This window comes from Xenia sp. Carnegie-2017, unplaced genomic scaffold (genome assembly GCF_021976095.1).
Source record: "Xenia sp. Carnegie-2017 unplaced genomic scaffold, XeniaSp_v1 HiC_scaffold_19, whole genome shotgun sequence".
Lineage (NCBI taxonomy): Eukaryota > Metazoa > Cnidaria > Anthozoa > Malacalcyonacea > Xeniidae > Xenia > Xenia sp. Carnegie-2017.
The window spans coordinates 7,120,137-7,147,158 of record NW_025813481.1 but is presented as its reverse complement, the minus strand read 5'-3'; the positions used below and the strand labels follow the sequence as shown (position 1 = coordinate 7,147,158).

At 35.9% G+C, this 27,022-nt stretch overlaps 2 protein-coding genes across 3 annotated transcripts; both read left to right on the top strand.

Annotated features, from left to right (window-relative positions):
- The first annotated feature begins 268 nt into the window (after window positions 1-268).
- On the top strand, window positions 269-3,483 carry LOC124439017 (tetraspanin-15-like). The gene is made up of 8 exons (XM_046989211.1): window positions 269-536; window positions 1,528-1,713; window positions 2,127-2,201; window positions 2,296-2,391; window positions 2,486-2,614; window positions 2,696-2,746; window positions 2,827-2,943; window positions 3,015-3,483. Exons 1-8 carry the CDS (start codon window positions 477-479, stop codon window positions 3,147-3,149), a joined length of 849 nt encoding a protein of 282 aa, XP_046845167.1. The 5' UTR covers window positions 269-476; the 3' UTR covers window positions 3,150-3,483.
- Window positions 3,484-9,256: 5,773 nt separating this feature from the next.
- Window positions 9,257-26,274, top strand: LOC124438703 (zinc finger MIZ domain-containing protein 1-like). Of its 2 annotated transcripts, XM_046988895.1 has the most exons (22): window positions 9,257-9,729; window positions 15,675-16,226; window positions 16,580-16,764; window positions 16,976-17,021; window positions 17,197-17,332; window positions 18,376-18,599; window positions 19,027-19,341; window positions 19,470-19,765; window positions 19,902-19,940; window positions 20,058-20,382; window positions 20,453-20,591; window positions 20,858-20,972; window positions 21,046-21,141; window positions 21,262-21,367; window positions 22,263-22,408; window positions 22,574-22,641; window positions 22,790-22,858; window positions 23,596-23,619; window positions 23,724-23,803; window positions 24,003-24,215; window positions 24,382-24,689; window positions 24,801-26,274. In XM_046988895.1, the coding sequence occupies exons 2-22, from the start codon at window positions 15,713-15,715 to the stop codon at window positions 24,888-24,890; spliced, it is 3,534 nt and encodes a 1,177-aa protein (XP_046844851.1). In that variant the 5' UTR covers window positions 9,257-9,729; window positions 15,675-15,712; the 3' UTR covers window positions 24,891-26,274. The 2 variants fall into 2 exon arrangements, with proteins under 2 accessions (XP_046844851.1, XP_046844852.1); XM_046988896.1 differs by lacking the exon at window positions 23,596-23,619.
- Window positions 26,275-27,022: the final 748 nt, after the last annotated feature.

Genomic DNA, 27,022 nt, shown 5'->3' with positions numbered 1-27,022 from the left:
GCCTGCAATGAGGCAATCTCATCCCCACCCCACCCCCGCATCACCCCTTAGTCTCCTAGATCATGGTGTTCAATTGTGCAGAATAAGTAAGCATTATATGTAAGTGGAAAACTTTTCAGCTTTGAATATGCTTTGATTTCAGTTGTAAGTTTACCAATACCAAACATCGATTAGTGAGGTGAATAATTACGTCATCTATTTTTCATCCTAGACATTTTTGTCCAAAAACAATCGTGCATTAAACGCCTTATTATGTTTGTCGAATCGGGTGAGGAATGTTGCACATTTTTGTGTTGATAATTTCACCAACGCATAAACTTGCCACTTTCTTTAAAATTGGTACAGAAACGGAGGGATTTCTTCATGAAGATTGTGAAATAAAAATAGTTGCTTTTTTGTCTTGAATTTGGTTGCTAGTTACATCTTTTGGTTCGAAAATTATCTCAAATTGTTAACTTTTTTGTCTGTTGTCAACTATGGCTGACAAGAGTCAAATTTTAAAGTGGTCGCTGTTTGTCTTCACTGTGATATTTTGGGTGAGTGATGGTAGGAGTTAAGGTTAACTTTGTCGTAAATTACTGTATTCCATTTTCTTTTTTTTCGTCGAAATTTATTCTTCGAAGTTTCGTATTTACCTAACTTTAAAATCTTGTGTCGTAATCTTCTTTAAACTTGAAATATTCGTACCATCCATTGTTTTTATTTTCAACTAGCGCTGGAAAAATCGTACATTTTTATTGAGATAAATTTTGACCACTATTACCGAGAAATTTTAGTCAGTTTTATTCACAAAAATCTTTTACTATCAGAATGAATACATATCAGAACAATACATATATCAGAATCAATTGATCAATACAAAACACATCTTATATAAACCTGTTTGAAAATTGTTTCAATAATAACATTTTTTGAGTTCACAAAATGGTATGATTGTTGGGTTTTGTTTCGAAAAAGTTGTTGAAACTAATTTCAATTACGAAAGTTTTTGATGCCATTTAAACTTTAAAGTAAATGGTTTGAACCTGGGAGTATCGTTACATGTTTGTAAATGTAGATCGTCCAGGTTGGTCAACAACAACAAAAACAGTCCTTCTCAGGAATATACCATCCTGGATGATCTACATTTACAAATATTTAAACTTTGTTAAAAGCTTAAATAACATTGGGCATAACCTACATTTGGTAGATACAAACAAATACTTTTATACAATGGTGTATCAAGCTTTTAAAGTACATGCTGTTTGTTGTGACTTTATGGGATTTTTTCTTTGCTTGGAGTACACGATATCATAGTTTACAAAAATCGCAGATTTTCTTAAATTGCAAAGTCTTGACTTGACTCATCTCACTTTATTATCAAGAGCTTGATAGAAGATCCTTCACCAATGAGCATTTTTGTATTATGGGGGGGAGGAGAGGTTTATCTATCCCAAGTCTCCCTTCCCCGTGGTTCATACTTTATAGAGTTCCATTCCAAAGTAAAATAATTTTTGCACCATGTAAAAAGTTTACTTTTTAATGTAGACCATTGGTGGTCTTATGATGGGAGTTGGCTTCTATGCTGTGACACAAAAGAATGACTACACAGAATTTACAAGTACAGCGACAGATCCTGGAGCGGTGATTGTTGCTGTGGGTTTTGTCATTTTCTTTGTATCGTTTGCTGGAACCGTTGGTGCACTTCGTGAAAACGTCACTTTATTACGAGTTGTAAGCAATTGATTAACTTCTTTGTTTTGGTAATTAATGCTGTGGCATGGAATGTTTTGAGGTTTTGTACTATTTGTCAAAATTTTTATGTACAAGAATATATCGGAGGCAAACTTCTGCATTTTATATACAAAAAAATTCATTTAGGACTCTAAAAAATAATGCAAATGCGTTCTGAGAGATACAGAAATTGTTTGCTCCGATTATTTCGATTTGCTCACCAGTCTTTCGAAAGCATTATCAAGTCCTTTTTTTACCAAGTCTGTCATCTTGAAAGAATGAATAAATATGTCTATAGAATGTTTGCTTCGAATGAAAAAGTTTCAAAATTTAAGTATAAAGACATGGTAAATTGAGACTCACTCCATTCACCCGTAGACTACTAAAATATGAAACGTATTTTTTCATTTTAGTATGAAGTGATTATTGTTGTGGTGGTTATCTTGCAATTCATTGGTGGAATACTTGGTTTGGCCTTTTGGCCCGAGGTAATTTTTTTTCATGCAAAGTTTGACAGTATGAATAAGAAATGCAAAACCTTAATATCTTTGTTACAACACAACTTTTCACTGCATATTGTAGGTAAAAGAAAGCTTGGATACCCAAGTGAAGAAAATGATAACAAAATACCCCTATGATTTGGATCTGAAGAATGCTATTGATTTAGTGCAAGAGAGAGTATGTTTTGTTACAAAATATATCTTTGTTTTTAATTCTGTATGTGAAAGATTGTTGAAACGTTTGAATTAACAAACTCTGATTGCTATTGTAGTTGGAATGTTGTGGCAGTTTAAACTATCACGACTGGAATTTGAATCGTTATTACCGTTGTTATGTGAGAGATCCAAAACCCATTCAACATTGCAGCGTGCCATTTTCCTGTTGCCACATCAAGGAACAGGTTTGACAACCATTGCGCTTCCTGTCATCTTCGCTTTCATCTATATGTTCGAAATAACATTTAACTTTTTCAATTTTGTAGGAAAGGAGAAATTACCAATGCGGATATCAAATGCGTTCACCTGAACGACATGTAATGACTAATTTGTAATGATCTATTACTAAATCATGTAAGGGGAGACAAAGTGACAACTGATCCTGTATATTTTGTAGAGATTGACTGCCAAGAAGTTCATATATACGCGGGGCTGTTTGAATGTTTTGGAGAATTATTTCAAGGACAATCTTGTGCTTGTTGGAGCTGTTGCAATCGCTTTCCTTTTACCTGAGGTAAGCAAGTATGATCAATGTGGGAATATAAAATTATCCAACTGCCTTGCTCATCCTTTCATTATTATTAGATAATTGGCATTGTGGTTACCCATCTTTTTATAAACGACATCAAAGATAGAATTGAAAAAGTGCATGAGGTTGATGGGATGCGAAATCGTCCTCCTAAGCCAGCAGGACCATCACAAGCAACTGCATTCCTTTAATCCTTATGTCCAATTGCTCACTCATCTTTCATATGGTTTGTGAATTTTCTTTCTATGTGTGTTATAATGTACTATTTTTACTTATCCATACTAGCAATATTACAATCTTGTATCTCAGAAATGGTTTACATACTGATGGAAGTAGCAAAATATGTGTATTACATGAAGTGAATACATGTATAAGGTGTATATTATTAAGACATTTTGCCACATTTCATTTTGTTAGTCAACATTGATATCAAATTTATCAATTATTGAACTTTTGAGTTTTTTTCTATCACTTCATAGTTTGAACTTTTTATTGTATATTGAATAAAATATTTCTGTTTGGAAATGATGTCATTTTTTCGTATTGACTTGGGAACTAAGTACTAAAAATTCAAACATAAGCATTTAGATAAATTACATGATTTGCATAGGTAAGTTTAATGTAGTAAAGAGGATTAGTTTAACTTGCAACTCTGGTGAGCTAGTTGCTATCAATATTTTATTTGTTGTTACTAGTGGCATTACTAAGTGGTTAGAATAATTAGTTAAACTTGCAACTCTGGTGAGCTAGTTGCAATCAATATTTTATTTGTTGTTACTAGTTGGCATTACTAAGTGGTTAGAATAATTAGTTAAACTTGCAACTCTGGTGAGCTAGTTGCAATCAATATTTTATTTGTTGTTACTAGTGGCATTACTTAGTGGTTAGAATAATTAGTTAAACTTGCAACTCTGGTGAGCTAGTTGCAATCAATATTTTATTTGTTGTTACTAGTTGGCATTACTAAGTGGTTAGAATAATTAGTTAAACTTGCAACTCTGGTGAGCTAGTTGCAATCAATATTTTATTTGTTGTTACTAGTTGGCATTACTAAGCTTGCTGTTAAACACCAACAACTAAATAATTTAGCCTTAATAAGTTAAGAATTAGCTTTTATATGTTATGACATTGAAAACTGCTTTAAATAATTGTTCCGAAAAATACCTTTGTTAGTGTGCACAAGTAGAAATCAAACTTTTGGTTATTTTTTTTAACTATATTTTATTGTTGAACATGCAGTAATAAGTTAGGAAATGCTAATAGAAATGTTGCGAGTCATACTAAATGCAAAAAACCGTTGCAACAAGTTACTTATTTATTACATTTATGCCTGCTTGTAACAAAACATGATCGACCATGACTCAAGAATAATATCAATGGCGGGAGTTTTTATTTGTTACTAGTTACCAGTTACCACTTATTCAAATTAGTGTTTATTACCGACTCATTAGTGTTCTACGAACTTATTAATGATAACTACTAACTCATTAGTGTTCTATTAACTTATTAATGATAACTACTTACAAATTAGTGTTCACTTAACTTATTAATGGTAACCACTAACTCATTGGTTTTCTATAAACGTATTAATGATAACTACTAACTTATTAGTGCAAACTTTTTCTTAAACCATCGCGATTGTTGTATTTTCCGGTCGTTTTCAACGCATCGTTTTGTTTAAATATTTGCCTTTCACAAAACGGTCTTGGTGTACGGTGTTGAATTATGTCCAATGGAGAACACTTGTAGCTCATCATTGGTCGATCATCTCTTAGGTATGTTGGCCAACGAGATACCAATAATTGAACCAATTTTCTTGGAAACGTATTGACTCCGTTGTTTACCTCCATGTTTATCCACATTAGCAACGGGAAACTTCTGTTCTCTTTTAAAATTTCTTGTAAACGCAAAACTGAGGCATGTGTAAGATTGTTACCTTTAAGACCTAAAAGAATGACGTACTTCAATTCTTGTTGCTTGTGATAAATTACAGAGTGTGAGCAGGGAGTTGTGTGTATTGGAGTTGGTCTATAGCCCTCTCCCCCTCCCCTTGTTAAAATTATTCGTCAATCTTGTTAATAGTAAAATTTATCATAGAACCCTCCCAGCAGTTGTAGCACAGGTATATCAACCCCCCCTCCCTGCAGTTGTAGCAAAGGCATATCAGAACACCCGCAGCAGTGGTGGCGTACGTATATCAGAACCCCCAGCAGCTGTAGCAAAGGTATATAAGAAACTACCAGCAGTTGTAGCAAAGGTGTATCAGAACCTTCCAGCAGTAGTAGCAAAGGTATATCAGAACCCCCCTAGCAGTTGTAGCAAGGTATATCAGAATCCCCCCAGCAGTTGTAGCCTACGTATATCAGAACCTCCCTCCAGCAGTGGTTTTATATATCAGAGAGCTTCCTGTTTATAAAATTGAACAAACCTAAATGGAGCAAATTCGACAGCTTAGCCAAAGGTTTTAGAAGAATTCCCAACGCCCTATCATCGAGTTTACAGTATTCCAAATCAATCCTTTTCAGATCTTGGCAAAATCTCAACATCCTATAACAGCTTCTTACATTATCTTGCGACAGGAGGTTGTAATTATAGAGTTTAATGTGCGATCGATTTGAGTTTTTGGCCATTTTTAACGTGACCATGTTCTCATAACTTATACGAGACAATATGTCGTTATCCGTGGAATGGACCAATTGTGTTGCAGCAAAGAGCAATCGCGATTAATGTCTTCGAATTTCTTTGCCATCAACGCTTCTTCCATGCTGAAAAAAAGATCATATCAGTTATGATGCTAGTGTATAAATGTATTGTTGTGATTTGTATTTTGGATGTATTCAATTGAATGGAACATGCGTCATCACCTGTGCATTACTTTGTGTGTGCTAAGTTCTAGTATGTAACGATCGCTTTTCATGTGGTGGGGAAATTCAAAAACAAAATGTTCACTTGATGATAATTCGACTTCCAGCAACCTTTTGAGCTGAAATTACACAATGACTGACTTTTATTTGTGATTTTAGAAGTTTCAACTGATGCCCGTGTTGTGAATATGTATAACCTTGAATGAAAAAACGATACTTTACTCCTTGTGGATGAAAAACGAAAAAATAGGTGTTTGCTTACTCATAACCACTCAAAACACTACACATGACTAACCTCATTCAATTTTCTTTTGCATCAGACAATCGGTGTTCTTCAATTGATTTTTGAAACATGTCCAACAAATGCAGTCGGAATTCATAAGGTTGAAGATTGCGCACTTTGACTTTTTTCCGTTTACAACACAACATCGTGGTCATCTGATATTCTTTGCATAATTTGCGAATATTTTTGACGTCATAATAGAATACTTAATTGACTAGTTGCAGCTCTCTTCAATTAGAAACAAAAACAAAAGTGAAAGTGGCATAGCCTGTGGTCGGCTTGGCTGAGTTAATTAGTCTTGTCATAGTTTATTGATCAAAAAGAAAGTCGAACTTTGCAGCATGCCACATTTTAAAACACAAAACTTAAATGACTGTACGAAACACTTCAAATCCAGAAAGTCTATTGTTTGTATTGTATAAAACTTTCCATAACGATTGTCGTGTCTTATTAGTTTCGACGAAAGAAAAATTGAAACTATAGAATCTGAAGAATCATAAAGGGTAGCTGAACCTTCAACCCAACTATACATAGGACGTTAGCGAATGCGCTCCCCCCCCATCCTCCTCCAATATACACCTGCCTAATTTTGATATGTGAAGAGCAGGTGTTCTTAAAGGAACGTTATAGTTGAGAATTTTTCAAAATAACCATGTGCCGAAAATAACATGTTGATACTACAAAAGCTTTTGAGAATTACGCTATGCAACTTGAATTGTATTTGATTAATTACTGATGATGTTCCATTTTCATAGTAATGTGTTCCCTCCTTTAATTTTGTTTTTCATTTATAATTTTAACAGAGCAACTTGCCATTGGCTGACAACTGATACGGTGACAGTTCGAGAGAATCACTAGAAATAGTTTTGTGTAATTTTTGCATTGTTTTTCACAATGAAATACACTTCACCGACACATTTTTGTCCTAAATGCATCATTTAAAATGATAAAAATATCAGCCAGCCAATACTCCCCAATCTTAATTTTTGATGTGTTGTATTTTATGCATGAGCGTTCATTCAATTCTTTGAATAGGAAAGCAAAGCTTGCGCCTGTATTCTAGGGACGAAGCCTTTCATGACACACAAGCTACTTTGAACAACTGAGTGGATACAGCTTTAGTTATTACATCGAGTGAATTTACAACCCGATGAAGAGTGGATAGCAGGTGGATCTATGTAAATAATCTTCAACGAATTCGAGTTGTACATGAGGACAACCCTTGACGAATTAATAAAATTGTCTGGCAGATATGGTTAGTTGAAAAGCTCAAGTGAACTTTGTTTGACGAAATAGCCGTCGATATGCTAACCAACAACCGCCGATCAAAACGTGCAAAGAAGTATTCAAACGAAGAAAGAGAATTTGATCTTGTAGATTCTAGTGCTATCGATGTTTTTGTTGAGCAAACATCAAACGCCTCCTCGTTACGAAATTTGGAGAAAACTTTAAGTGAGTGCACAATTTCAGACAATAAACACTCTTTCTCCGTTCCCATACAGCCTTTTGTGTATCCGAAAAGTGGGAGAAGAAAAAATAGACCGAAGTGTTCAACAATGCCTTCTTTTGACATCTATTCTAACAGTGCGAAAGATCCAAAAATTGAAGATTCTTGTATCTTTCGCGCGAGCAACGTTTCTAAAGACATCCACAAAACCCCAGGAGAAGGAGATTATTGGCTGAGTCGTCTTGAAATATGTAGTTCACATTTTGAATTTGATAATAATCAATATTTCGACTTGAGCAGGGACGGAACACTTCAATCAAAAGATAAAAAAAATTGCCGATCATCGAACAATTTTCCAGACTTCTTCGAGGAAAAGAAAAGAAGTGTTTCAGAACGGAAGAGTGAAAAAGAAACTTACAACCAGGTACACATGCATCAAAATCTGCGTAAAAGAAGCAGTTTGAGTAATTCAAAACATCGCAAGCAAGATGATATTTTCACAGATTTATTGCAAGAGGTTGATTGTTACGAAAAAACAGACAATGCTGAAAATTTACCGCACTCAAACAACGAACTACTCCGTACGATGGATAAGGAATCTTCGTGGCTGCTGAGAGAGAATGACGAAGATATTATTGAGCAAATAAATAATTCAAAAGGAAGCGAATCAACTGATTCTCAAACCCAGAAAAGTTTTGTCTGTTTAGTCGACCAGCTCGCCGACCTTCGTGTGAGAAGAAAATTTGAAGACACTCACGCGGACAGACGTCGTCCAGCCATCTGCGAACAAATAGAAAGGAATTTGACATTGAACAATGTGTGTTTGTGGGAACAGAGACGAGACTTGAACGTTACAATGGCTATTAACAATATGTTCTTTTAAAATGACTGTTTCTTTTTTATTGCTTATTACCCTTATTGCCACTCAAATTGCATGTCACGCCTGTGACGTCAGCAAATATTACTCCCATACGAAATTGTAACAAAACAGAAAGCACACTTGCAGTTTCTCTGCACAACCTTAGATTATAAAATAGGGATACGTCTAGGGAAATAAAGTTCTAGTTTGTTATTGTTCTGCCTTTTGTCCGCTCGTCCATTCTAGCCGGTTTACTAAAGTTATCACAGCAAGAACTGCACGTCCGGGAGGTCTTACGAATGATTGTTGTACACTTCCGGTTGTCATGTGCTTCTTTCTGCCTCGTAAAAAAACAAGATGATGTATTAAATGTCATGAGAGTGTCGAATGACAAAGATTAGTACACTTCTTTATTTTAACAGCAATCGCCTGAATTAGGCGCTAACACGCGTACATTTCCGACTTATACACACTATTACTAACTATTACACAGCACGATTTGCGGTGTCTAGCTCTTCGCTTTATTCGCTGACAAGACGCCATTGTATTTTACAATTTGATAAAATAACTGCTTATTTAGTGAAAGTACTTCACTGTCTACTTTGTGTATGCACAATGACTTGCAAGTCAGAATTAATTTCAACCAATCAGCAAGCAGTATTATATTCGCATAACAAAGACGGCAAAAAGGCCCTTTGTTAAGTGTCAACGCGAGTTTATGCCTACTAATATTTTTATAAACGCCTACATCTATTTTATTGTCATTTTACATGGAACCATTCGGTTATTTCAGCAGCGTAAAGACAAACATTTCAACTGCTATGTATTTTATCTCTTGTAATTCCGTATTAATTTAATAAATCGTCTATAAAGAGTGTTTATAATTTGATAGGCGGTCATATTCGGCCTTTTCGTCTTGTAATGCTTTTGATTGACACGAACAGCCCCTAGTTCAATTCCGAGCTTCTGATTGGCTAAGCTACTAGGGGGCAATCATTATAGAGTTTGCATGTGTGAGTCGGATTTGAATGAATGTTGGACACGGACAGAACCTTTCTTTTATCTGAGATTTTTATTTGGAAATCTATCAAAAGGATTAGATGGGATACTACAAGAAGATTTATTGAGTGTATAATTTTCAATTTTACACGTCTATACCGGCCGGAGGAGCGAAACGGCCCTGCAACTCGAGAAACAAGTTCAGACGAGTTCAAATTCATCGCTTTGTATGTTGTAAACGAGATTTTGTTGTCGAATACGCTACCTTCTTGTGTGATACGTCGACAGTTTACGCTGCTCGTTTTGAAGGATTAAATTTGTAAGTGATACAGTGAAATTACCATTTTGTTGTGCTTTCTTTTTGAGCGGCTAAATAGCAGCTTCGTAATATTTTCCAATACGCTTCCATATTCCGGATATTGTAAGCATTGAAGCGAATTATTGGAAGATCTAAACTTTACCGTAGTAGCGAATCATTTATCCGTAGCCATTAATAATTTTAGGGTTAGCTTTGTTTTTATATTTAGGTTTGTGAACATTGTCAGAGTGTAATACTACACATTGGTGCGACGCTCGCGCTGCGATTACCCCAAGTTTTGTTTATAAATTTTGACGAAAATATGTACAGGTTTTAATGCCCACTATTTGTGAATTAACGCCAAGTGATAACATTTTCATTCAAGTGAATGAAACTCTCAGAGTATTATTAACGAAGTATTTTATCGAGTGAGTTATACGAGGGTTTTATTCGCTTATTGGCAAACTTTTTTTGTGTAATTTAGCGAATCGATTTTGTTTACATGTTGTTTATGTTTCAGTGTGAATATAATTTGTATTTGAATGTGCTTTCACTTCGTTTCCAAAGCGTTAATGTCAGTTAACTAAGACTCGACGCAAGTACATTTAGGTCCGTTTTTCGAGCTACACAATCTATAGCGTAGGGTTGAAATGTGTCCGAATCAATTGCTTTGCGTAATATCGTAGACATAGCGAAGAATTATAGTCGCTTTAGACTTTCTTCATGACAAGATGTATTTCATATAATTCATGCATTTTATTGTAGGTGCTTTCAAAGTTAGAATAATATAAATTCCTCGTCCTATATACAATATAATATACATAGATAACATATTACAATGTGTTTTTTTTTCGGAATACAGCACAAGCCGAGTGTTACTAAGCGAAATTGTAGAATGCAACATGCATCGAAATTAACCAAACTTTCTTTGTATATAACGTTATCAGTAAACATATTTCAAACGCAGAAATTTATTAGTGAATTTACAAGACCCGTGTATAGCAAAGCGTGAATGGTTTCAACCCTGTTAATCATATATTATTATAAATATATTATATGGCTTTGCACGTTTTACAAAGTTGAAGATCGATATGAAGTATTTTACAGCGTTTTACGTAAACATGGGCCATTGAATGAAACACAAGAACGTGTCGATTTCACATGATTCCTAACGACTGCGCAAACTGTTACATTTTCCAACACGTAATAACAACATTTCATAAATTTCTTTATTTTGATGTAATTTTTTCGACGACAGCTGTGTTAATAGCGACCTCTCATGATTTCACCCGCTATGCTTTAAAATCATAATATAGTCGATCCAATGCTCTTTGAGGCATATGAGGACTAAAAAATTAATACGTGATTGTAATGTAGTTAGTGTGTCACATTCAGTACATTCTACAATATGTTGTTAGTTATTAGTGCGTAATATACAGCAGTTATTGACCCTATTTTGCAGATGTATAAATGCGAATGCGCATCTCCTTTTAGATGATTATAGATGTCATAATTTGCGCTTAAACGGCTAAAATTTATCGTGTGTATGATTTGCAAGTCATTCGATTTTTTGAGGATACAAAAATATGAAAAATATTTTATGCAATATCCTGTTTGGGTGACAAGCTGGCACATTTCAACCAATGAAAATGAAGTTCACCTTAGCGTGCCATCCACTTCACAATCAAGATGTATCCGTTTGCCTTTGTGTCAATCATTGTAAATTTTCAAAACAAAGATAAATTAACTGCAAACCATCGTTCGTATACTCTTAAATGTATTTCTTAATAGTCAACATTATATCTTGTTCAAAGTGAATTTAAGAAGCTCGTGTTGTTAGAATTAGGAAGCGTTGAAATTGCTTCGTGTCAGCCAATGAAATTCCTTATTTTAAGCACGGAGGTTATGCAACGAAGTGCATAATATTATACAGACAGACATCACATATGCAAAATTGCTACATGTGAAACAAAAGGTTAAAAACAAGTGCACTAGTGGATAATATTCACTTGGACAGCCATTTTAGGCTTTAGTATCGTAATTGTATTTGTATATCGACTTCAATATCTCAAAGCAAGAATCTTAGTTTCAATGTGACTCTTGGTTAACCTTTGAAATACGAGGTGTAACCATTGAACGCTGAAGGTGATTTCGAAATCACACCGATGTTAGTTTTGCATGGAACATCTTCCAGGAAATATGATTTGAAGCGTATCATCTGAGAATCACATTTTATGACAAACGCAATTTGTGGTATTTGTTTACTTAAACTCAAGTATTAAAATCCTTACATCGTAGGTAATTATTTGAAGTCTTCCGCGGGTTTTCATTGCCCTCTTCGCTCGTATTTTGAATTTGATATAAGAGATAAAAATTTTAAGTGGCAATAATTAAACGAGCGAAGTTTTTTTGAAGCGTGACAAACAACAAGCACTCGTAGTGAAACTAGAAACGTTCAGAAACTACTTTGAATTTTGAAACGACAGTGGAAAATTTATTCGAGGGTTTTGATGATCATTCGACTTATTGTTAGTTTACAAACAAAGTGTTAATCTTACAATACAAAAATGTCGTATTTGGTTGTAAAGTGACTCAAAGTCAGACCATTCTTTTCTAACGAAGTTGTTGTTTACATACAAACTTGTATAATATCAAAATATTCAGCAAAAATATTCGGATAGTAAAATCAATGATTTTGAACGGTGTGTATGAAAAAATGGTACGCGTTACGTACATCGTAGATTGGATACCCCGTATTAATCTTCTGTTTTCCAGTGAAGGGCAGTGATGAATATTCTTCAGTAAGAATGATGATATTGTTCATAAGCAAGATTATAGTCATGAAATTTGTGAGTCTTGCCGATCTGATGCGTCACGGTATTTTTTTGAAAACACACGTGTTCCATTTCGTTTCATCATTTTAATGACTATGACGTCATGCGTTTCAAGGACAGGTGTGGATTCACTTTGCTTGTCAATCACACATGAAGTGCGATCAGATTTAACAGCTGTCTGTAGCGAATCGTTTTTCAAAACATAAGTTTGAATTCGTAAACATTGAAATGATTTGCATGTTTTTGTGATGATTTAACCTTTTCTTTCATAACCATTTTCTTGAATTGTTTGACTTGATCCTTGATATAGCTATGCTCGAATCTGTAAAAGTAAAAACACACATGTTGAAACTGAAAATCGCTTGCACAAAATGTCATTTAAGCTAGTCTCGTTGTTTTTGTGTCTTTCAGTGTGCATGTAAAATATAACTTTTGATCATTGTCGACGTCATTTAATGTTTCTCTCACAGATTGTGTATTTTCAGTGTGCATGTGAAATGTAACTTTTGATCATTGTCGACGTCATTTAATGTTTCTCTCACAGATTGTGTCTTTCAGTGTGCACGTGAAATGTAACTTTTGATCATTGTCGACGTCATTTAATGTTTCTCTCACAGATTGTGTCTTTCAGTGGGCATGTAAAATATAACTTTTGATCATTGTCGACGTCATTTAATGTTTCTCTCACAGATTGTGTATATTTTTTTTCGTCACAAAATTTTCACTAATTGACGAGATGATCGTAGATTCATACCTAATTATAGCGTGCTGTGGGACAACCAATTTGTGCAGTAATCAATTGAGAATCAGTAGGCCCACACATCATAATTTAAGAACACGGAGGGGCATTTTTATGACGTTGATCCAACCTGGCTGAATTTTTTAAGTAAATACGTATGCAGTGATGAAAATTTCTGAAAATTTAATATGCGTAGTTGCATTTTATTTTGACAAGTTTGTTGTCATTTGATTGGAATATGATAATCAGTAAGACTGCCTTATACAAAAGACGTGTATAGCTAACCCGTATTCTATGATGCGTTTTATTGATGACACGACATATGTGGTTCTCGACTGACGCTATGAAGCATGTTGAAAATCCACTTGAAGTAGCTATATGGGTGTATTTTTGGCTGTAAGCATCATCATTTAAATGAAAAACAGGACAAACATTTGTTCGTGCGACAGGTGCGGTTAGTTAGTTATAAAGTTGCTGGTGTACTTTTATAACTTATTCACGCGACATTTTCTTTTTCCCTCCACTTGTTTGCTGTTTATATACACTTTGTTTCCGCTATATCTAAGTCACGTAGGACATGGTAGTCGTTCCGAGCATCAAAGACTGGGAATGAAAAAAGTTCTAGACGTTTTAATTATTCTTAGGTATATAAATAATTATTCTAATTATTCCATATTATATAAACAGAGCTGTCTCTGGGAGTTTGATAGAACTTCCAATCATCAATGACTTCCAATTGAGTGAGTTTGTGAATTGCTGGACAGGACTGGACTTCACAGTTTTTACTTGATATTTCAAAGGTTTCACTAAACTTACTGCCATCGACGTGTGATGTTATTTATATTTTTCAATTAAATTTTTTCTTATTGCATATTTTCATGTTGTATTTTTATATTATCATCATGTTGACGAATCAGATTATTTTATTCGCGTTTGCAATAATCTTCATGCTTTTATTTTTAGCGTGCGATTTTATAAGTCTGTTAAATTAAAAGATTGATTTTAAGCTTGCTGTAAATGATCAAATAAACCCCTCGGAGCGTTAAATAAATCCTATCAATTTACGGGGACATTTTAATGGAGTGAGGCGTTAATATCGCTTCTATCACCTTACTGTGAACAAATTCTAAGACTCGATTCTTAGACTAAATACAACGTTTCCGAGCCCAATCGACGACCATTTTCATAATGTTATAACGATAATGTGACGGTGGACGTCCATTAGAAATAGTTGTCTTAGAGAAACAAGCACTTCGAGAGAGGGGTGTTTATTAGATCATTTACGTTATTTTACAAATTTGCCTGGATTTTGTTTCTATTCCATTTCATTTGTAACATACATGAGAAAAATAACAGTTATTGTCATAGCAATTTGTCGGACACACATAGATTGTTGCGCGCTTTCCATAATCAAGTGCAATCTTTGCTACATGAAGGTTCTGTTATCTCTATGTAGCATGGAAGCAGGTTTTAGTCAAGCCTTTCAGCTTTCGACAGGTCGCATTGTTTCGTTTATGCTCTTTAGCGAAGGCCTCAATTATTGTGAACATCACACGAGATTATGGATAGTTTTTTTGACTTTAAAAAGTTACAGACATTTTAACTGTGTACGTCGAAGTGGGGGAGCAAAGCTATTCTTGACACTTGTTGAAATTTTCACGTTTGGCAAGTTGTCAAAGCGAGAATAATGTGCAGGAATTTCCGCGAAACAGTAAGTCGTTTTCTTCGCTTGCACGCGACATGCGTTGTGTTGTATCCATCCTGTCTACAGGCGAGAATGCTTTTTAATAATATCCGAGTTGCGTTTCTTTAAAACAATATGACATTTCGTTTATATGACTATACTATAACGTCTTAAATATAATAATAATAATATAATAATTTAATATAATTAAATATAATATAATATAATATAATATAATTTAATATAATTTCTTTTACGTTGATGAAATTAGGGCTAATACCTTCTATATTTCTGTTATTTGACTCCAATTAACACTTATGTACAATGTGTTTATACACTTAGTATGTATTTAAACAAGTTTATTCTTAATAACTAGTTTTTCGAACACTCGAAAAGCAATAATAAATTCACAGTTAATTGTTAAGTAAACATGTTATGTGCATGTTAGAATTATCACAAGAAGGGGTCATCTCTCTTCGCTTTGACGAAGTAATTTCGTCGTAGCTTGACCATTTGTGCCGATTTTATAAGGAATTTGATGAAGCGTTAACGACAAGTTACTTCACGTACCATAACTGAAGAGCATTACATTACTTACATCTCTCATTATCAATTACTATGACTAACTCTTAAGCGGAAATGATTTGTAATAACTTTGGTATATTCAGTTTTCTTTTAGTCTAATCCGTGTCTATTTCATGTCTTGTAGATTTTTGGTATGAGATAGCTAGAGCATTTTGGATAATCATGTGGGATCAAAGCCATAAATCGCTCAGTGATATGTTACCGGTTGATCCTACTGTGAATCAGTATGGAGCACAACCCAACCTTATGAATGACTTCCTACCCAAGAACGAGCTGGATCCCGAAAATGCGATGAGTTTGTATGGAGGACCTATGTCTGGCCCAGGTGGCCCGATGTCAGGTCCTGGTGGTCCTATGTCTGGTCATGGTGGTCCAATGTCCGGTCCTGGTGGACCAATGTCAGGTCCTGGTGGACCAATGTCAGGTCCTGGTGGACCTATGTCAGGTCCTGGTGTACCAATGTCTGGGCCAGGTATACCAATGTCTGGTCCTGGTGGACCAATTTCCGGTCCTGGAGGGGTAATGGCTGGTCCTGGTGGTCCAATGGGCGGTCATGGTGGACACATGTCTGCTCCGGGACCCAGTATGAGTCATGGTATGGGTGGTCCTAGCCTTGGTGCACCTAATTTACCTGTGCCTTCAAGCATGAACATGGGGCCACAATTATCACAGCATAGTAAGTTTCAAGTGGCATTTTTAATAAACTTGATTTTCTTTATATTTTGGTGAAATTATCTTGGATTTTTTTACATCCCTCATGTAAAGTGGTAATGATTGTGTGCGTGGGTAAATTTTGTTTATAAGTACTTATAAATGTGCCAATATAACAAGAATTTGGAAACGGGAATTTCTACCTCTTCTTCCGTTTTTTGTTTGATGCATTTGTAATTGGACAACTGTACGGTGCTTTTTCATAAGCATTGGAAAAATGACCATTTACCAATATTACTGCATGATATTTTTTTAATGAGTGTAAATTTTGACTTTGATAAATGCGCTTCAATTAATAACGATGAATTTTTCTTTTAGATTCTCAATTGCCATTGAGTATGGAGCGACATATTCAACAGACAAACGAGCGACTTATGTGTATAAAGCAACATCTATCTTCCCCGCAAGGTTTTCAAAATGCTGCCAGGGAACTTTTGGAATGGTGCAGTGACGTAAGGGCATTCCAAGCTCCATTCGAAGGCAATTTGATGGCATGTTTGACGGTACTTTTCATTTGTAGATAAATATATTTTCTTCGATACGCGTTCTTTACATTAAACTCTTGTCAACCGAGTTTTGATCGATAAAAACCTTGATGAACTTCCAGTCGAAGTATAAAACGCGTACTGAGTAGATATGAGTTCTTTCATCATATTTTTTTTTCTGAGAATTATTTTCCTTTTATATTCAGTTAGAGTTAACCTTGTTTTCTAGGCCGTAAGTCACGTGGCTACGAAACCTGGCTTTGATCTAAACCTCGGTAAGAAAAATAACAGTTTTGATGGCGTAAAGATGAATTGCTCAATTTTTCTTATCACACAATTTTTCTACCTGTTGGTCTATTTTTGCTGCGATTGTCAGAATAAAATTGTTTTTAAAGGCTTCTCTTTTTTTATTTTCAAATTATTAATATACCCTTTTTTCGCTCCCCATAGGCTACAGGTTGCTCGCTGTTTGTTCAGCACACAAGGAGAAATTTTCACCTAAGTCTATGAGCTTATTATCGACATGGAGCGAACAGTTGGGTCGCTACCTGCTTCTTAAGCATCCGAAAAGAGAACCTGTGAATGGGTAGGTGTTCATTGATTTACTTCTCTCAGACTTAGTGAGCAAACAGTAACGGTCAAACAACATGAAATAAAGAGTGTTACTTCGGGGGGGGGCTGGTAGGACAGCTTTTGCTAATGGAAATATACGTATTTCAGGAGGAGTCCCTCATGCATTATTTGTGTTGCGATATAAAGAATTGCTCTCGCAGTAATTCGTCGCGTGCTTTTGTTTACCTCCGTGTTGAACTTCCGATATCTTATACAAAGTTTAGCGATTATTTTCTGACTTGCTAAGTTTGAAATAATCTCTTTCATTGACTTCTTGTTTTTTCTTCTTTATCATTTCTTTGCCATTGCCGTTTATTACAAAAACTTGGTCGTAGAAGTAGATTTTCTAACAACCTAATATGCAGTCATTTTTTTGGTGTATGTGTGTGTGGGGGGGGGCAGGAGATAATGGTTATCTATTGCTGGCTAAGCGCGCAAAGCATTATTCTGTAATGTGCGAGTCATTCTGTTCCACGAATTCCGCTAAGTTCAAAATGTTGTGTTGAGGCACGTCAAGAATAACTTATATTGCATTTTGAATACATAATACCACCCACATTTTCCTTTACGTAATGACATGTTATACTTGGCTGCTCTGTTTGCACGAGTTCTATACGAAAACATTCGCCGTGTGTCGTTGAAAGTTCATTAATCACAACGTACCTGTTGTGTTTTCGAAGCTTGTTTTGTCATTCTGAGTATTGATGTGTTGAAACGTGCAAATAGTCAGGTACATTGCGTCTGTATGCTGCGAATACTTTTTAAAACGCTTCAATATCATTGTAAGATATTCTTATGACGCGTCTTGTGACGAGCTTGAACATGTTTCAACATCATTGTTGGTTTTTAGAACGTCAAATTATGACCTGTTTATGATCCTGGAGTGATACTCTAGACTTCGTAGTTGAAAATTGAATGTAATCTTATTGTGGTGTTCTGTGATGCAACGGAAACATCGTTATATATTTTGAGTATATGCCATGATTCAAGCTACATGTAACATGTGTATGATTTCAGAGATCCTAATGGTCTCATGTGGTCTATGCAACCACAGCAACAAGCACAACCATCTGTGTCTGTAGTCACCACTGTTTGGGGTGTTGCATCTACTACGAGTCAGGCACAGTTACCTACAGATAATATGATGCCATCTACAACTAATACAGCACAAGTGATGAACCAACAGCCTTATGGGAATCATGCAATGACCAATCCTGGGAATAAGACATATCAACAACCAGGTTAATTTTTACTGTAGATAGTGTTATAATTTCTTGAGTTATATACATCGGATATGATTGCAAATGATCTACAGTTATTTGAAACTCTATAGCTTTACGGATAGGATAGGATTGCTATGATCATAAATTATGTAAAACTCTATAGCTTTATGGATTGCATAGGATTATTTATATCCTAATACCTATATGGATTGGAGAGGATTGTAACGATCACGAGTTCTGTAATAATTGTGACAATTTGGTAATATTTTTGCTCCGGAATAAATAATCTTAAAACACAAGAGGAATATGGTGATCACCTTGAACAAAACAATGTTTTTAGATTTAACAAGAGATGCCAGTTTTCATTTAGTCCAAGTGTAATGTACATATTATCATTAGACAACATAATCTTAAATTAAGATTACGCGAATGCTTCTCTGTTCAGGTTTTCCTGTTAATAACTTTCAACGAAGAATGACTGCAGATAACTCACGGAATGCCCCTACGTATCCTTCCAATCCAAGTACTCCTCAATCTGCTGGTCAATCTAATCCATTTCATTATCCACATTCTGGTCCACCCAATGCCACGCCGTTTCCACCCGGTGCTGCTCAAGTACCTACCCAACCTCAGAACAATCAGTACGCGGGTAGCGGACCTGCCGCCGCCGCCGCTGCGGCTGCAGTTGCTGCGGCAGCGGCCACTGCTACTGCCACAGCGACGGCCACTGCAACAGCCTCCTTGCAAGACCCGGATGTCGGTAAGTACATTCGTCGCGTATCTTTTTCTCAATTTCCACAACTTTCGTTGAATGTTATTTGTATGGTTTTTACACTAAAGTATATTATGATGACAGTCATTTAATTTGCAAATATCATCAATCTTTAGATGGGGCATTCGGCTATGATCAATATCAAGGACCTGGACAAACCCCTCAACAACCTCCACCACCCTATTCAAAGTCATACCCCCAAGCGTATGGTAACAAACCTCAGTATCCTGGTGGCTATCAGGGCAACCAAAATCCAACAATGAACCCGGGCATGAGGCCATCAATGATGTCTCGACAACAAATGGTGCACCATTTTATGCAAAATAGACCGCTGGGCAATCCCAATGTGAACGCAAATCTTGCAGGAATGATGAACGCGGGCTATAACAATAAAACTGGTTTTCACAATCAGGTGAGGAACGTTTTAGGAAAGGTTTTGTTGCAGAAAGTTTGTAAGCTATTAGCGTGCTTTACAGATGTGCGTTTTTCTGAGGCGATTAGTTAAGTAACGCGAAGTTATGGTATAATGCATATTTTCATCATTGCAGGCTCAAGCAATGCAAAAAAATCAAATGAGAGATATAAAGGTATGTTTGGTTTCCCTGCATTTTCTTCCCAATGAATTTTTTTTGGATAATTCTTGTTATTAAGTTTTGTGTTTTCATAAAACCTAATGTTGCTAATGTATTTCTATATGTTTTCAGCCTCCACCAAGCTATCCTAACTATAATCCTGGTTATCCACAGAATTCGAGCGTCCAAACTCGGAACATACATAATGCGAATTTTGGCTCGAACATGGGAGCACAATTCCAGTCGGACATGAATAAGATGAATGTTCGGCAAAACATGAATCCTAACAACTTGAGGTACTCTACGCCTTCGAGCAACACATTACCGGTCAGCGGTATGATGTCTCCAAATGCTACTCCACTTGATATGAATCATGGAGTAATGCCACAGAATAATATGTGCGGAGGAATGCCGTCATTTGATGTTCCAGATATCAAACCTCGGATTCATGCACAAAGTATGTGATGAACTGTGTTTGTTTCACGTTTTAAGATCATCAAAATGATGATTATTGCTTACTTTTTCAGATGACAACGACCAACTTCGGTTAACCTTTCCAGTCCGTGATGGTATAATGCTACCGCCTTTTCGACTTGAGCACAATCTTTCCGTTAGCAATCACGTCTTTCATTTACGCGAGTCTGTGCATCGCACGTTAGTCTGGAGGTAGGTGTCATTCTATAGCATGCACCTCAATGTTGTTTGATATTTTGCATAGTAGTCGGGACGTAGGTGTAATAGTACACCCCCCTGTTTCTTTTATGTTTTGCACTGTAGTCTAGAGGTAGTTATCATATAATGGTTACGCCCACATGGAATGCTATCTTCTAACTGTTTTATCAGTAACGGTATCATCATTACTTTATATTTTCACAAGGTATCGATTTAGAATCCTTTTGTTAACATTCAGCATTCATCTCTTCTAATTGTAGGCCGGATTTAGAACTGCAGTTCAAGTGTTACCATCATGAAGAGAAACAACAGCACACCAATTGGCCAGTTTCGGTCTCCGTGAGCGTCAATGCAACACCGCTGACCATCGAAAGGGTGGGTATCGCTGTGTGCCGGTGAAAACGCTCTTCCATGTAATATGTTGATGTGCTTTCCCGCTGTTGTTTAGGGCGAAAACAAAACTTCACATAGACCTCTTCATTTGAAGAATGTTTGCCGTCCCGGCCGAAACACAATACAGATAACAGTGACAGCCTGTTGTTGTGTAAGTGTAAAAATGCTTCAAAGTTGTGTTGTGATATCTGACTTTAAATGGTCGTGAAAGTTAATGCGTTAAATATTTCACAGTAAGATTCTTACATGTTGATTATTGAACTTTTTTTAGTCGCACTTGTTTGTCTTGCAACTTGTACATCGACCATCTGTTAAATCTATACTTGATGGACTTTTGACGAAACGACTTCTTCCCGAAGTACACTGTGTATCAAAAAGTAAGGATGTGTATATTCTTATGAATTATTAATTATATGGCAGCGTCACTTCCGGCAAAATGGCGCGCTTTTGATTGGGTCGGAAACATTTTTGCCGGTCCATTATTTTCCCTTAATCGACCACGGTCCAAAACGCGCAATTTTTCAGTCAAATGTAAACAAACTTCGTAAAGCAAACAGCAAAACGAAAAAACGAAGCAAAAAACAATTTGCGAATGCGAGTCAAAGGAAAAACACTTGGAAAACAGTTTAACTATCCAGACGATATAATTTGAAACGATTTATTTTTTACTGACGAAAACTAGAAAAGTGAAAGTCAACCCGTAAAAAACAGCAAAGACGAGAAAGAAAGAAAACTTTGTTTAAGGTCAAATAATGCCATATATTAAATTTTAATGACCTCGCTTTATCGATCTTTACTGACAAATATCGGACCTCTTCGGTTCGATATTTCTCCGTAAAGACCTCGCGCTCGGTTATTAAGTACTTATTAATACATTTTTTCATGTCACTTCACCTACTGTTGTTGCATTGTCTTGTTTGTTTTAAGCCAATGAAACGCACCAACTACCCACTTATTATGAATGGGTTTTCTGATTGGATGAATCAGAAATAACGACTGTTTATCATTTCTATAGCGGACTGTACTTCCTGTATTGTATTTCTAACCAATCACAAACCCTTATCATACATGGAGATATGGACCCAGTTAGCATGAATTAAATTGAGTACCAAGCCCATCGTAAATTAATTAATTTACAATTACTTTGACGCAGTTGCTTATCAGAAGCAGCTCTTTTGACTTTGTTTATCAGACTATTTAGTGCAATAGTTTGTGCATGTGTGAGAAATGCAAACGTGTAAAGTCTCTATATTCCACTGTTTTTCTCTTAAGTAAAACAACACTTTGCATCGCCACAAAATCTTGGAGCGAACGATGACAGTGTGGAACAGACCGCCATTAAAGTGTCATTGAAATGTCCAATAACGCAACGACGAATTTCGTTACCAGCTCGTGGACATGATTGTCGACACATCCAGGTTAGTGGGCAGCAACATAGGAATGAAACAGAACTTGTACTTCATGTAAAATGTTTTCATCGGATACTTTTCTTATTCACATTAAAAAGCTCGATGCACGGTATGTTTTATGCTAACCGTGGTCCATAGTTTCCTATCGATAATATTTATTTGTTTTGACCGCAGTGTTTCGACCTGGAGTCATACCTCAAATTGAATGCAGAACGAGGTAGTTGGAAATGTCCCGTATGCAAGTAAGTCATTTGGTTATTGCTTAATATAATTGTTGGTTACGAATATCATGTTATGCAATGTAAACACTGTCATGTCATGGCATGTGAACATTTTCATGTCACTCGGCATCATTTTCTCTTACGATGTTTGTTCTTAATCGATTTTTAGCAAAACGGCCGTGTTAGAGTTACTAGAAGTTGATCAATTCATGTGGAAAATCTTAAACAGTTTGATCAAGTAAGTTGATAGACGTAGCGATAGCCATCTTATGATAATTTCTAACTAAAAACTAGTCAAAGAATGGTTGTGATTTTACCGAAGTTTTTACCAGTTCAGTGGTGTCAGTAGATGAAATTTATACGTTCATATCACAAGTTGAATATTTACTCAGAATGACTTTTCTAGAATAGAGGTATATTTACCTGGAGAGTAGCTTTGGTTAGAGGGGATGGTAATCTCCCAGTGTGATACACCAAGCAATTGATTTAAAGCAATTGTGATTTGTGTTTAGTGCAACAGACTTAATCATAATATTTGAGTTGCAGACTTTTCCAAAAAATAGTGTGATATGCAACCATTGAACTAAAATACGTGGAACGCTACCTCCAATACAAAACCTAATAATTTTTCGAAGCCGTGATTTTACCCCAGACACGCGTGTGCAGTCAATCAATTATTACTCCGCGAGAGAATCTCGACATTAGACACGCATGTCTGGGGTAAAATCTCGCGTGTATAGGTGTAAGATTTCGCTTCAATTATTTGCTTCAGGTAGCGTTCCATGTATTTTAGCTCAATGTATATAACACATCCACATGAACAAATTTGCTACCCAACTTTTCTACTGTTATTTTGTATCGAACAGTTTAATAAACCCCGTCTTATCTGAAACTATAACACGCCGAGAGACACCATATTTCACGACCACCGTCCTGTTTTCGGCTAGATTTATGGTCGTATTATTATGATTATAGATCTGAAAGACAAACGGGACAAATGTGAGTAGTTGCCCGTTATACCTATATTTGCTCCCATCTAACCCCTTGCAACATCTAGCCCAGTAACAGTTAGGAGGAATGAAATTTCTATTTCTCGTTTGCAGTTCAACAACTGAAGAAATTACTATAAATCCAAACAGCGATTGGTATCCTGTTCCTGTGAAGATTGAAGTGAAAGAAGAAGGTTTGGATTATAAAAAGTCGTCTATAACTTGCAAGATTAATCTGTCACAATCCAAACATTTTCATCTCTTCAACGTCTGCAGTTATACTACAACGTTTTCTTTCTCCTTCGTCTTTACAATATACGTCAAGTGTAACTATTTGTGAAGAGCTATTTTTTTGTTTGTTGAAAACATTACTGTTGTCTTCTTTGTGCAAAGGTAACCCTGCCAAACGTCAAAAGACATGTGAAAATGGAACTGCTCCGATAAAAAGCCCAACTATAAACAGTATAAACAGGGCTGGAGGTCAGTTTTCCCAACTCCAGGCTCCTACTGGTATACCATCTGCAACAACAGATCTAATGAAGACTTCCAATCCTAACACCCCAAGGCTTGATAGAAGCAACAGCACGGGAAGTCTTAGTGCTCAAGGTATCCACGTTGTTTAACCATTTTCATAAATTAAAGGGTGTTATTTAAGGCTCCATATGGATAACAATTGCGAAGCCGAGCTTGGGTGTGGTCAATCCCTGCTCGTTCAACATTGGTAGTGGTCGCCATGTGTTTGGATATAATTGTTTTGTTTTTCTTTTGATAGGAGACAAGTCTGTGATGAGCCCAGCTCATATAGGACAAGTACCCACCCCAATTCCTATGGTATCCTCACCGCACACGCCGCAACCTGTAATATCCACAGTCAATACTACCTCTACTAATCCCAACACACCAGTGTCAACTGTTTCTGCCGGTCCCAATACGCCTACGCCAACTGTATCAAGTCCTGGAACTGGCATTGATGGAAGTACTCACTTAAACGATGGAAACAAGAAACCAGATGATCTTCCTTCTGAGGAGTTCCCACTAATTGGGCAAACTCAAGACGTCAATGGAGACCCAAATGAAGACGTATGCGATTTTCTAACCATTTTTTGCCAATAATATTAATTGCACGGGGGGTGTTTTTTGGTGTTTCCGGTTACATTAGATTGTTATGGAACGTTGCATTTTTCGTTTTAGGAACTTCCCGGTAACCTAGATCCTTCTGACTTCTTGCCGTATTTGGAAACTTCGGATCTCAGTGACGATCTTCTTTCAATGTTCGATTGACGCAACGGTATTGCCATACAGTATATATATATCTATATATCTATATAATGTATGTCCACGTTTATGACGCCTGAATTACGTATCCTTTTCCCATTTTTTAAAATATTTATAAATATGTAAGTTTTGTATAGAAAGTTTTATTTGCTCATACTGGCCAATTTATTTTGAAGCAAATATCCGGTTCAGAAGATTACAGTTTGCCTACGTAAACGCAAAATGCGAGTAATTTATAATGGGATGGATTGTATCGGAGTTTGCAACCCAGTTAACTTTGACCACACCAAATTTCAACCTCAGAAAATTAATTTGACAGTCAAAGCTTTATCATGTAGCTTTTTATTATGGCAATGTCATGGTATTCTCTACTTTGTTATATTTTTAACAAAGTGTGTTTTATTGAATTTTTATATCAGCCCGTTTGACAAAACCCGACTGAAATATTTCTTCTTGCTTTGCTGAGCCAAAATGTTCTTCATTGTTTGGACGGCGGTATGGCTTTTCAACACGTTCAAAGTCATTATTGGGTTGAAAACTCTCACATACTCTCCTCTCCTTATCTCAAAATTCGAAATTAGTCATTTACTATGCGGCTGAATGTTTGGTGAAATTTTATGATTGATTTGGCTCCGTCAACAGCCAATTAAACTTCCAAACATCAAACAAAACAAATACTAGCCATTGTAACAGACTTTCTTACTTTTTTCGCTTTGTGAAGGATCGTAGGTAGCCAAGACTGTGTTGTGTGGAGAGGCACTTTTCACAAGCAGTCAATACTTAAACCATAACCTGAAATTTGCTTCTGTTCTGTAATAACTATAAAATTAAAGCGACTAGTTTCAGACACACCTGACATCATGTACATTTCAACACAAATTACGATGACAACACAATTACGTGTATATTGTGAGCTTTTTATGCGCGTCCGAGGAACGTAATTTCAGGCCGTACATTTATGTAAATACTTTCTTGTTGTCGCAAGAACTATTATACAGTTACACCCACAAGCTGGGAAAGGTTTCTTATCGTGCTATAAAGTATACCTTAGTTTTACCTTAGAAAAAGTTTAAGTTATTTTTAGGATGGGTAAAGGGTATTTAACCTATTTTAATATATATATATATAGTAAATAAAATGTTTTTGCTCGCCGTCAAGCATATTTTGGTGGGAAGCTGTTTGAAGAAAAGCATGATGGCTTTTTGTTCAACTAGTTTATAGAGTAGTGATTTTGATCTGCACCATTCATTATTGCTTGACGGGAGCTTTAAAACTTAGATTGATAATTGTTCCCAAAAATGTAGTTTATAATGTGTATTGTAGATACGCTAGTGCTATTTAGTTGCTGGTGAATAAATTAAATAGTTTATCTTTTAGTCCATCGATAAAATTGAGGACTTTTTCAAGCGATGGGAAAATTACTAATGGGTTTTAGGAAATATTTCACTGATATCGAAATATTTTTTCCTGATGAAATAATGAAAGACGTCGAGTGGAACGCTGAGTGGAAGTGACAATGGAAAAAAAAGGGAGGAAAGATGGAGGAAAGCCTTTTTTTCCATTTTAATTTGCATCTCAAGTAACCATGGTAGTTACTTTATCTGCAGCCGATCCGAATGTTGTAACCTATGAATGAAATCTTTCGTGATATTTCCACTAATAATTTGTATAATGGATGGTAGTTACTTTAACTGACCCTTCCTTCCTGAAGTTCACTGGGCTGTCATGATGTCATGACTGCTTGCTCTTAATGGTAATTTGGTCAGAGGTGTCCGAAATTGATTCATTCGTGTTACATAACGTTTTGCTCAAAGTGAAGTAAATGTAGAAAACGTTAAAAGCGAAACTTTAGAGCTATTGTTAGCTTATTTACTAGAAGTTTGCCGTCTTACTGTTCCATGAAAGCTATTGTATGTTGTTCAGCTTAACCTTGTACTTTGAGTCAAGACACCTTTTTACTTGGAACAGGCGTCGTTATGTAGATGTAACAACCTGGCAAGTGACATGAACAGTAAAGTGACCCGAAGTCAAGTAGTGGACATTGCTCACTGGTCACCAGAGTGAAAATTGAGTAAGTGACCTGAAATTGAACGCATTATTTTATAGAGAGATGAGATATTACATTGTATCTATGATAA

Excerpts from the sequence above, each read along its gene's own strand:
- LOC124439017 (XM_046989211.1), top strand. The coding sequence starts at position 477 with ATGGCTGACAAGAGTCAAATTTTAAAGTGGTCGCTGTTTGTCTTCACT. Across the intron at positions 537-1,527 it reads TCTTCACTGTGATATTTTGG|ACCATTGGTGGTCTTATGAT; the intron begins GTGAGTGATGGT and ends TTTTTAATGTAG. Across the intron at positions 2,392-2,485 it reads TTGATTTAGTGCAAGAGAGA|TTGGAATGTTGTGGCAGTTT; the intron begins GTATGTTTTGTT and ends TTGCTATTGTAG.
- LOC124438703 (XM_046988895.1), top strand. The coding sequence starts at position 15,713 with ATGTGGGATCAAAGCCATAAATCGCTCAGTGATATGTTACCGGTTGAT. Across the intron at positions 20,592-20,857 it reads CATCGCACGTTAGTCTGGAG|GCCGGATTTAGAACTGCAGT; the intron begins GTAGGTGTCATT and ends TTCTAATTGTAG. Across the intron at positions 22,859-23,595 it reads ATCTTAAACAGTTTGATCAA|ATCTGAAAGACAAACGGGAC; the intron begins GTAAGTTGATAG and ends TTATGATTATAG.